This window comes from Rutidosis leptorrhynchoides, unplaced genomic scaffold (genome assembly GCF_046630445.1).
Source record: "Rutidosis leptorrhynchoides isolate AG116_Rl617_1_P2 unplaced genomic scaffold, CSIRO_AGI_Rlap_v1 contig428, whole genome shotgun sequence".
Taxonomy (NCBI): domain Eukaryota; kingdom Viridiplantae; phylum Streptophyta; class Magnoliopsida; order Asterales; family Asteraceae; genus Rutidosis; species Rutidosis leptorrhynchoides.
Genome location: NW_027266659.1, coordinates 1 through 12,172, shown reverse-complemented (window position 1 = coordinate 12,172; position 12,172 = coordinate 1). Strand labels below are relative to the sequence as shown.

The following is a 12,172-nucleotide window of genomic DNA, read 5'->3' as shown; positions in this document are numbered from 1 at the left end:
AATTTTCAGATAAATTATTACGTTACAATGAAATTGTGATGTTCAAAAAATATGTTTATATTGTACTTTCTAACCACAATGGGTCTATGATTGAAAAATGCTCCCTTCTATGGAAAGCAGGACGTTATTCAGCTCATCGATATGCTTGGATATGTGCTGTTTTGTACTGTGGTATTCAAGAGTTTCACCTAGAGTACCTCACCGCAAGTGCTCGGACAGTCCCTAGCCATGTGGCCAATGCCGCCGCAGGTGGGTAAGTGCTCAGCCCAGCTGCAGCACCATTGCTTAGAATACTATGGTTGTATAGGGAAATTAGTGAATAAAGATTTTAGTCCGAATTTGTTGTGATTTTCACCTTTCTGATGACGATATTCAATCATCCATCAAATGGTCCATTATTTGAACCGATCACAAACATGGACATGAAAGTTCTGCCGTTGATAAATTTGTTATGAGTGCCTGCATTTATGTTGTTTGTGTTTTAGTTTTTGCCATCTTTAAGTAATTCTGCATCAACTTTCAAAAAGGTAATTCTGCATGAAAGTGCGTAATATTTTTAGTTAGCTCTACATCCACTCATTACCACCTGCTTCCAACAGGAATTTATAGAAGCATTCTCTGCATTTCCTCCTCTGACAAAAAAAAATCTCCTAACTAATTACGCTGCTCTGCAGGTAATAGGGTTAGTGAGGTTTTCTACTTTTCGTCATTTGTACAAATTAATGAGCAGACAAATATTGTTTTAGGGTAGAGTTTCATCCCCCAGTTAATTTATACATTTTGGGTTTGTAGTTAAAATAAAAAAAAAAATCAACTTTTTCATAATTTATAAATATATAGACCTCATTTGTCTAAAAAGAAAAAGAAAAGTTATGTGACGAAAAAAACAATTCCATATCCGATACTAATTTTAATAAAGTGATGAACAAAAACAAATTTAGTTTAAATTATTTACAGAACTTGATTGTTTTCTGGCTCATTTACTCTGAATAATGTTAAATTGGAAATTGGAAGGGAGCCGCGCGAACGCTGGCTCCCACTGCCACAAATTATGACGTAGGATCTCCCAACTTTGGAGAGACCTTAGGCTGGTGCATCTTCTAAAGTGCAATGAAAACCACCAAACTAGGACATGGATCTTATTGATCACCCATTGACCCCGCCCAGGTAAGTGAATATTCATGTGTTAATAGACTTCATTTTATACTCATCTTTATCTTTTCTCATTTATGTACACTATCAGTGTGGGTTTTTGTTAATTACAAACTCTCCCATTCCTGAAGAAGTTTTTCCTCAAATTATGCAAGGAACTAGCTCTTTCTATGCATGACTATATATTTATTACCCACGTACATATCTAATCTAATGTAAAAGTAATCACTTTCTAATTCACACGTTATCGTACTTCTTCGTTTCTTTGATAACAGATTATGATTTTATTTATTAATAAAAGATAAGGCCCTCGAATACATTAACCAATGAAATTCAAGCGGGAGAACCTAAGTTGTAGACGAAATGGAAAGATGAGAACTTAAAAGTCTGGAGTAAAACTCCAAGTCCCCGAAACGAGGACAAAAATCATGGCAATGTAAACATCTATTGAATTAGTTGCTTAGGTAAATATCGACTAGTTGCAACTGTCACAGCCGACAGACCTAAAGTAACTAGGCGTCGTCATAATAGAGCTGTGTTTAGTGGAGAAGCAGTTGTTGATAGGCCTATATTGAATGTAAAGCAAGCCATATTTTATGTTAGTCAAATAGGAAAACAAATACACATATAGAACTTTTAGACAGATGGGAAAGATGTTAAAGTGCTGCTTGTGTATGTGTTTTCCAAGTGATGGCCATTCTGATAGTCAAGACTTCTGCAGAGGATATTTCAAAATGAGCTGAATGATAAGGAGACTTTACCTCAAGCAATTACCTGTTTCGCTTCTTGCCACCACTCCCAGCCCCCAGGTCGACAGATTTTGAAAAATGGCAGCATCACACTTCAGTTTAAACCATCCCTGGGGAGGCATCCATTTAGGCACTGGTCGTGGACGAATCCGATAAGAGCTCAGTCATAATGTATCACATCGAGACTGAATTTGATGGATATTTGATCCTAATAGATCAGTTGGGGGGGTATTGTTCTGATAGATAACTTCCTACCTAACTAAAATTATAGCTCCAAATCAGCGATAATAATTTATCTTCCAAGGGAATTAAGACTTTATATTTTGTAAAACATTATAATTGAAAATCAGATTCAGAGCAGTCAAGTCATGACTAACTTTGTAAATCTAATTAATTTCAGTGTGGTATTATTAATCAACTTATATGGAACTCAATGGCCTGGAATTCATATTAGACAACGAAAATCAAATTAAATTTTCTCTCTAAGAGTATAGGAAAAAAAAATTTGCTCACCCTAATAGAAATAAATTAAACTATAAATTGGAAGGGGCCGCGCGAACGCTTGCCCCCACTGCCACAAATTATGACGTAGGATATCCCTCTTAGGGAGACCTTAGGCTGGTGCACTATCTAATGTGCAATGAAAGCCACCAACCTAGGCCATGGATCTTCTTGATCGCCCATTGACCCCGCCCAGGTAAGTGATTAATAACGTGCCAATTGACCTCTTTTTATAAACTCATCTCCTTATTTTATCTTTTATACCTAGCCAATGTGGGATTATGCCAATCAATCCTCTCCGCTCCCACACATTGAAATCATTTTATTCGTGCAACTCACGCCTCTTTAGCAACCTCAGTCAGATCATGTGAATAATTTGTTAGTTTCATTTTTTGGGTCACTGCCATTTTTCAATATCTAGTACAGATTTCGCAATATATTGCTAAACGGCTGCTTAGTACGCTTGAATTAAAGTTGTTTCCTTGGCGCTATCGTTGGCGGACATGGAAAAAACATAATTTTTTTAAGGATTCTAGTTCTGTATTTTTCTGAAGCACCTCTTAAGTTTAGGTTTAGTTGTCTTAATTCGTTCGCTGCCGTCACAAAAATGCAACTAAAATCTGTTCTTTCAGATTGTTAGATTCGGCATTAAGGAATTTGTTCGGACAGTTCAAGTTAAATATAGCAGAAGACGAGCAAAACTCAGATACATATATGCAATTTCTTGTCCAAATCGTAAAACGGTAATATTGAGCAGCAAATGATAATCAATGGTTGTATATTTATATTTCCGATCTGTCACCGAGAGAAAAATAATTGAACGAAGTACATTTGGTTAACATTCATCAAAGGTTTTGTTATCAATTAATGTTGATCTTCAACAATAATATTGGGACTTTAAACAAGCATTTGTGATCTCATCTACCACTACTCATGAAAAAATGCAACGTAGTAGGTTAAGAAACTCAGATAATTAAGGACAGCTGTCTTGAGTTCAATCTAGCATAGATTCTATGACTGCTGCAATAAATTTCAATGTATATAAGAGCATTGAAAGTTTTTAATGTTGAGTTCATAAATAGAGCAATCAAAAGTATCCTTTAAACAGCAACAGTACAGAGTAAAAATATCACTTGAATAACTAATAAAACATATCAGATACTTATCCTTTCTTCTTTTAGACTAAAAAAAATTACACAGATCAGTTAGAACTTTCATCTTTAAGAGTAAACAAAAGTTAGAAAAAGAAAAAAGAACTAAATAATCAGAAGAAAAAAAGTGGTCTTCTAGCTGCATTCCTGCTTGTGGACGGGCCCTTCAAGTAGATTAATTAAGAAGAAACTGAATTCTTTTAGTCTTCTACTTGACAGCGTTCTGCTAAATATACTTATTTACTTGAGAATCAGTGCCAAGTAAGTTGTGATCTTTTTTAGAAGTCTATGGTAGGTTCTCCAATTGTCAAATTTCTCTCTATTGTCCATGACAAGTTAAAGAGCTTTGCCATGATGAATATGAGGATCTTGTGCACATTGATGTTATGTGTAACAGTACTTGAAAAGTAAAGTGTTGCCTTCATAACTTTTGCATATGCTCCTGACTGTAAATTCATCTACGTTTAACATCTTTTAAAACTCTTTTTCCTATCATATACACATTTTTAATCACCTCCTATTTTATAAGAGTTCTCTAAAATACATGATTTTAATGGAAAATATTATTTTATATGGTCATGATGACTTTGTAATTGTATTTCATTATTTATTTGTTTTACAAGGTTACATATATACATATATACAAAATGATATATTTTATTATGTTATTTATTTCCATAATTTATAATAACTATTCTTAAAGATTATATTTTGCATATTCTATTAGAAAGACACATGTCTTTTCATAAGTACATTTGTTACAACAAAGAGATTTCTTTATATTTTTTTTAAAAAATAAGCTTTTAACTTTTCTCTTTGATTAGACTTATAAAGAAATCTTTCATCCTTTTCTTTTAAATTTATTAAAGACTCTAATCTATAATTTCACATATGTATTTCTATGCAACGGAAGAATTTTGATCCATGGCAGTGAACAACCATTGCATGTTTAACAGGTTAGATGATCATCTTCTTCTAATTATTTTCTCATTTTTATCTTTTGAAGAAGCAACAAAAGCATCCATTTTGTCCAAATGTTGGCTTTGTCTTTTCCATCATCAGTGTCCCAACATTGAGTTCAATGAGAATATGTTTGTTAAGTCACAAGACTATATATCAAACTAGAGAAAATCAGAGGAGGATTTTCATTGATTTTATTAAGCAATACATTGATAACTATGAATGTAGAAATAGTATACAATAGTTTTCACTTGCAATAAGTAACCAAGAATAATTCATGAGTTTCTCAATTTTGTTCTCATGCATAATGTCAAGAGTTTATGTCTTGATTTATCCAATCCATCATGGATAGAGGATGACGTGGAGAAACACCCAGAGGCATATACTTTGCCTGAATAATTCTACCAAAACACAACAGTGGAATCTCTAAATATGTTTTCATGTAGATTTTACATATGTAAATTGAGCAAGTTTAGTGCACTCAATGAACTCTTACAGGGATGGATGAAAATTCATTCGAAGGCCATTCAAGATCTTTTAAATAATTGTCATATGCTTGACGATAGTTTAAAACTAAAGAAGTGTTTCATGGAGTCATTTATGATTTGTTGGCGAAGATAGAAAACTTTGGTCTCGACAGACATGAAGTTACTAGGAATATCTATTACATTGAAACACCAAAGTTAACATTTTTTAAATATTATGGGGTTGATGGTGATTTTGAGTTGGATGGTTTGTGGCATTGGCTCGAAAAGGCTGATCTAGATTTTGGTCCAGAGTAAGAGTTCGATGAAATTGGGTATCACCTTTACAAACTAATTGAAGAACTTTATCCCGTTCCAATTTTAAAAGTTTGCAGTTACATGCTTCAAGTAAGTTTTCTCTTTATAATTTGCCTTGTTTTGCATTATTTGATCATATATTAGGCGCACATAAAATAACATTGAATTTCACATTTTACAGACTGGGGAGGAACCATTTAATATGAAATCTCGATTGAATGTTCGACACTTGATCCTACGAATATAACTACATGAGCGCGAATTTTATGGAATCAAGTTCTTTTTTGGAAGTTGTCTATGGCTGCTAACAATTAAAACATCCCCCATCAAAAATTTGTCGGTGAGTATTTAATTTAATTTATTACAATGGTGCATTATTCTGTATGAATAAACTCTTTATAATTTTCCTTATTTTGCATTATTTGATCATTATAATGATCTTCAGAATCGCTAAGAATCTGACAATTCTAGCTTAGGTAAAAGGGATGATGATGTTGAGGCCCGATCTCAAACTATTCAAGTTGAAGGCACTGAACTAGAAAGTCCAGAATTTGACGATCAAGATGAGAGAAATAAAAGTTTAGAGTTTGCAGGAAAGACATCTTCAAATATGAAGTCAGCTAAACCAATTAGCGATTCTGAAGATCCTAGCCGTGAAAATTTGGCCTAGACAATGGTCTCACTCTCCGCCCTCCCCATGACATAAAAAGCACCGTTGAAGCTGCTACACGGTTTCTATCATCGAACCCCGACCAAATGTAGCTAGTGAATTTCCAACCTTGAATCGGTACTGTGTCTCTTTGTTATTTCTTTGTGGCTCTTTGTTGCTCTTTTTCTCGGAACTGCTAATTGCTCATGAAAGTTACACAAATTGGTTTTATTTCTCTCAGAGTTCTTTCTCTGATGGTTGTCCTCATGGTTTCTGCCGAATTTCTTTGCCTCCATCTTGATTTCTTCTGGATTTTGAAGGTTCGGGCTCGCTTTCAAGTTTTTCCACACAAGATCTATTCCTTTTGCAGTTGTTGATACGCCGGAAGTGATAGATATTGTAATTCCTTAGATCATGCATAAAGCATTATACAGGACGTCCTTTTATGGACAACAAAACAATACTAGGGACTAAACAGCAAAGCCTACAACATAATACTAATTTTAGTTATTTACTCCTCTAACTTCTCTTTATTTACAATTGATAACCCACATTTATTTGGGCCTCCAACTGAGCCCATTTTTCTTTCGTTTTTAGGTTATATCACAATAATTCCTTCATGTCTTCAATACACATTAATTCATACAGCTGTCTAAGTGACTTCTCGAGCTGCAATGTCAACACCCCTCCTCGGCTCGAGATTTGCAAAAATATTCTTCATCCCAATCTTCTCTATTAAAAATTCATGCTGAGAACTTCCCAAAACTTATGTAAATATGTATGTCGTTTGTTCAAGGCTTGGGATGTGGGTTGTCTTTATCAATTTCTCTTGAATCTGTTCTCTGATAAGATGACAATCCACTTCTATATGTTTTGTTCTTTCGTGGTATACTGGATTTGTTGCAATGTGAATCGCTGCCTCACTGTTGCAAAACAGTTCTGTTGGTTCACTTGTTGCAACTCCAAGTTCTCCGATTATTCCCTTTACCCAGGCCAATTCTGAAATCGTCTCAGCCATAGCTCTGTGCTCCGCCTCAGCTGACGACCGCGAGACAACTCTTTGTTTTCTCGATTTCCATGAAATTGTCGAATCTTCAAATCTGATGCAATATCCAGTCGTTGATCGCCGATTCAAAATACAAGAGGCCCAATCAGAATCGCAATATGCTTGCAAAATGAGTGAGTTCTCTCTTTTCATCAGTAAACCTTTTCCAGGTTCTCCCTTTATATATCTCACAATTCTAATTGTTGCTTGATAGTGAGATTCTTTCGGTTGATGCATAAATTGGCTTATATGATTGACTGAATAACAAATATCAGGTCTTGTGATGGTTAGATATAAGAGTCTTCCTACTAACCTTTTGAATTTCCGAGGATCCTTCATCAACTTGTCCTTGGATTTAGCTTTTCCTTCTGTCTGCTTTTCGATCAGGTCATCATACTCTTTTGTTGTCAACTTCAGATTTTGCTCAAAAGGTGTGCAAACAGGTTTGGCTCCACTCAATCCTAATTCACTTATTAATTCCATGGCATATTTTCTTTGATTCATGACAATATCCTGGTCTGATCTGCTAATTTCAACCCCTAGGAAGTATTTAAGATCTCCTAGATCCTTCAATTTGAAGTGAGAATGCAGGATAGTCTTTAGTTCATTGATCATGGTCAAGTCATCACCTGTTATGAGTAAATCGTCAACATAGATTAGCAGAATTACCCTCTTTTCATTTTCTTCCTTTGTGAAGAGTGAATAATCATATCTACTTTGTTTGTATCATGACCGAGTGATAGCTTGAGTAATTTTAACATTCCATTGCCTAGAAGCTTGTTTCAATCCATAAAGAGATTTTTGCAATTTACACACCATTTTGACCCCTCCTGAATTGCAAAGTCCTTGAGGTAGATCCATGTAGACATCTTCGTCAAGATCACCTTGTAAGAATGCATTGAATACATCCATGTGATAGAGTGGCCATTGAAAATGTGAAGCGAGTGATATAACTGTGCGTACAGTTACATGTTTGACAACAAGAGAGAATGTCTCCTTGTAATCTATGCCATGTTTTTGTTTGAATCCTTTTGCCACTAATCTGGCTTTGAACCTTTCAATTGTGCCATCTGCATTATATTTGATTCGATAGACCCATTTGCATCCAATGGCCTTTTTGTTGGTAGGTAGTGGCTGTAGGATCCATGTTTTATTGCTTTGCAGTGCATCTAGTTCAGAATTCATTGCATCAACCCATCTTTTGTCTTTTATAGCTTGCTCATATGTTGTTGGTTCTGAATCACAGTCAATCTTAGTCAGGAAGGCACCAAATTTTGGATTGAGTCTGTTGTAAGAAAGACCATTTGAGATTGGATATTTGCATTTAGAATCAGCATTAGCAGCATAATCTTGCATCCAGTGAGGTGGTTTTGACTGTCTTGTTGATCTTCTAATTGATGCTTGTTCATTTTCAGGCTGCTCATTTTGATCCTCATTTGACGAATAACCTGCATCAACATCATTGTCTAGTGCAGAAGTTATGTGAAAATCATGCATCTCAGTACCTTTGGATTGTGGATTTTGTGATGGCAAATTTGATTGTGATGGAGCTCGAGCTGATGGAACATCGTCATCATATGACAATGGAGATTGGAAAGAGACTGACGAGGGATTTTGTGCGGCAGATTGGATAGCAAAGGAAAAGAGTTTCTCATGAAATACTCCATCTCGACTAACCAAGAATTTTTGTGAGGTAATATCATAAAGAAGATAACCTTTTTGATTTTTTGGATAGCCCATATGTACACAAATACTAGACCTTGATTCAAATTTGTCATTTATCAGTGGCCTTTTTGCATAGACAAGACAACCAAAGCTTCTTAATTCATTGATATCTGCTTTCTCATTAAACAACTTCTCAAAGGGTGTTTTATGTCCCAGTATAGATGTAGGAAATCTATTTATTAGATAGACAGCTGTTGAAATACAATGATTCCAAAATTCTATTGGTAAACAGGATTGAAATCTTAATGCTCTAGCAACCTCAAGAATGTGCTTATGCTTCCTCTCAACTTTTCCATTTTGTTGAGGATTATATAGGCATGTATGTTGATGAATAATACCATGAGAAATTAACAATTCTCGGCACTGAGTGTTAAAGAACTCGGTTCCATTGTCACTTCTTATGGTTTTTATTTTCTTGTCGAACTTATTTTGGACATCTAGAATGAATTCTCTTAAGTAACTGAATGTGTTTAACTTTAAATGCATTAAATATATCCAGGTATAGCGACTATGATCGTCTACTAAAGTCAGGAAGTATCTATGGCCTTGATGAGATGGAATATGGTAAGGTCCCCATACATCTATGTGAATTAGCTCTAAGATGCTAGTTGTACTGGTAATACTGGTAGGAAATGGCAATTTTTGTTACTTGGATTTTGCACATATAGAACAACTAGAAATATCTATTTATTCATATAAATATTACTGGATATAAGTAGTTGTGAAAGAGATTTTGAATTTAGATGTCCTAATCTATTATGCTAAACTTTGAAATCATTTGAACTGACTGCCATGTTTGCTTTGACTGGAGAATTTTGATTGTTGATGGATTGTGTCTTTAGGTAGTATAGTCCATCGATTTCTTTACCAATCCCTTTCACCGTCCCACTGGAGATATCCTGTAGGAGGCAAAAATCAGGATAAAAAGACACAAAACAGTGAGATTAGCTGGCTATTTTTTGAATAGACAAGAGATTGTGTTTGAAGGAAGGGATATGTAGGACATTATCTAGATGAATATCATTTAAAATATTCAGAGACCCTGACTGAGATATGTGAGCATGATTACCATTAGGCAAATGAACAGATTTTGATGTTAATGCATGATCAATATTATGCAGGTCATGAGATGAATAAATCATGTGATTAGTGGCTCCACTATCCACTATCCAGGTTCTAGTATTACCTCCATTATTAGTAGATGAGGATGCAACATTGACTGAGACAGAGTTGGCAGCAACATTGGAGGATGAACCATTGATCAGGTTTAGCAATCTAGAGTACTGGTCTGATGTGAAAATCGGAGCTGGTGAAAAAGAGAAAGGATCAGCTACAGGTGGAGATTGAGAAACAGCTGCATTTGCAACATGTGAGTCTTCTAATGCATTGTTGGCCCTGGTTTTAGATCTGGTGAATTTGAAATTTGGAGGAAATCCCACAATCTTGTAACAATCTGCTTTCTTGTGACCCTTGATGCCACAGTGATCACAAGTTCCATTGAACTTGACCCGAGGAGCTGATGAAGATGAAGATCTAGTATTGAATGAGTACAGGGTAGATGGTATGGTGACTTGAGCAGCAGATGGATCCAAGCTCAAATTATTGAGCAAGTTGCTAGCGGGTGAGTATGATCTTTGTGCTTCCTCTTGGGTAAGCATGTTGTAAACAATGCTTAGTGGTGGAACTGGATTCATGAGAATGATCTGACCTCTGATAGGGATGTAGCTCTCATTCAAGCCCATAAGAAACTAATAAAGTTTTATTTCATCATTTTCTGCATTCAGAATAGCCAGGGAAGCAGGATCTGTGATGCGAGTAGTTTTAATGCTGTCAAGCTCACACCAGAGAGATCTGAGCCTGCTGAAATAGGCTGAGATGGTAGATCCTCCTTGAGTTGTTATTGTGATGGTGTGACGTAGAAAGAACACCTTGGTGCCATTAGCTTTGTGAAATCGATCCTGCAAGTCTTTCCAGATGTCTTCAGCCTTAAGAAAGTATTGAATAGTGACAGCATCATCTTTGATCACAGAGCGAAATAACCAGCTATTGACGAGAGCATTGCATCGATCCCATTGCTCCATGTGTTCAGGAAGCTGGTTTTCCCTTTTGCAGCTACCAGTGAGAAAACCCTGTTTGTTTTTCATCAAGACATTGTTCATGAATTGTCGACTCCAACCACCATAGTTGTCGGAACCAGTGAGAGGTTCATCAATCTGAACTGAGAGAGATCCATCAGATGGATGAAGGAAGAGAGGATTTCCAAACTCAATGGAAACCTATTTTTGGACGTCTGTCATGATTGATTGAGTGAAAGCTTTTATCAAAAGCTTGATGAAGAAGAAGAATTGAAAAAAATGATGGATTTTTCATTTACAGATCTAAGAAGAAGAAAATATTTTCTTGTTGGCTCATGATACCATGTTGATACGCCGGAAGTGAAAGATATTATAATTCCTAAGATCATGCATAAAGCATTATACATGACGTCCTTTTATGGACAACAAAACAATACTAGGGACTAAACAGCAAAGCCTACAACATAATACTAATTTTAGTTATTTACTCCTCTAACTTCTCTTTATTTACAATTGATAACCCACATTTATTTGGGCCTCCAACTGAGCCCATTTCTTTTTCGTTTTTAGGTTGTATCAGAATAATTCCTTCATGTCTTCAATACACATTGATTCATACAGCTGTCTAAGTGACTTCTCGAGCTGCAATATCAACAGCAGTGTTCTTTGGCTTTGGTTGAGTTTATGTTCAAGTTAGTCTAGGCTTTCGCTCTCTCTGTTTTGAAGCATTGTTTATGGCGTGTCTGCCAAATTTTTAGACTTTTGTCTATCGGCTTTGTATTTTGTGATCTTTTCCTTATTTTATCTTTTAAACCTAACCGATGCAGGATTATGCCAATGAACCCTCCAAGCTCCCACACATCAAAATCATGTCAGATCATGTGAATAAGTTGTATCAATTTTTGGTTTAATGCCATTTTTCAGGATCTAGTACTACAAATTTCTCAATATATTGCTTTGTAAGCTTGAATTAGACTTGTTTTCTTGGTGTTTTGATTGCTGGCGGATAATGAAGAAATGTAAATTTTTTATGGATTCTAGTTCTGTATTTTTCGGAAGCATTTATTTTAAGTTTAGTTGTCTTGGTTTGTTCGCTGCCGCTACAAAAATGCAACTAAAATTCTGTTCTTTCAGATTGTTAGATCTGGTAGCAAGGAATATGTCCGGACAGTTCATGTTTAATAACAGGTTGGACCTTTCTAAGTTTGAAGTACAGCAGAAGACGAGCGAAACTCAGATACATATATGCAATAGATGCTCTTCAGTCCGAATCATAAAACGACAACATTGAGCAGCAGATGATAATCAATGATTGCATTTCCGATCTGTGAGAGAAAAATAGTTGTACGAAGTACATCAAAGTACTTGTTATCACTTAATGTC

General features: G+C 35.4%; 1 protein-coding gene and 2 non-coding genes across 3 annotated transcripts; all 3 read right to left on the bottom strand.

Moving 5' to 3' along the window:
* Positions 1-1,012: 1,012 nt before the first annotated feature.
* On the bottom strand, positions 1,013-1,175 carry LOC139883623 (U1 spliceosomal RNA). Its single transcript, XR_011771854.1, has one exon. It is a non-coding gene; the product is annotated as a U1 spliceosomal RNA (small nuclear RNA).
* Positions 1,176-2,444: 1,269 nt separating this feature from the next.
* LOC139883622 (U1 spliceosomal RNA) lies at positions 2,445-2,606 on the bottom strand. The gene has a single exon (XR_011771853.1). It is a non-coding gene; the product is annotated as a U1 spliceosomal RNA (small nuclear RNA).
* Positions 2,607-6,710: 4,104 nt separating this feature from the next.
* On the bottom strand, positions 6,711-7,604 carry LOC139883608 (uncharacterized mitochondrial protein AtMg00810-like). The gene has a single exon (XM_071867765.1). The coding sequence runs from the start codon at positions 7,602-7,604 to the stop codon at positions 6,711-6,713; it is 894 nt and encodes a 297-aa protein (XP_071723866.1).
* Between the last annotated feature and the right edge of the window lie 4,568 nt (positions 7,605-12,172).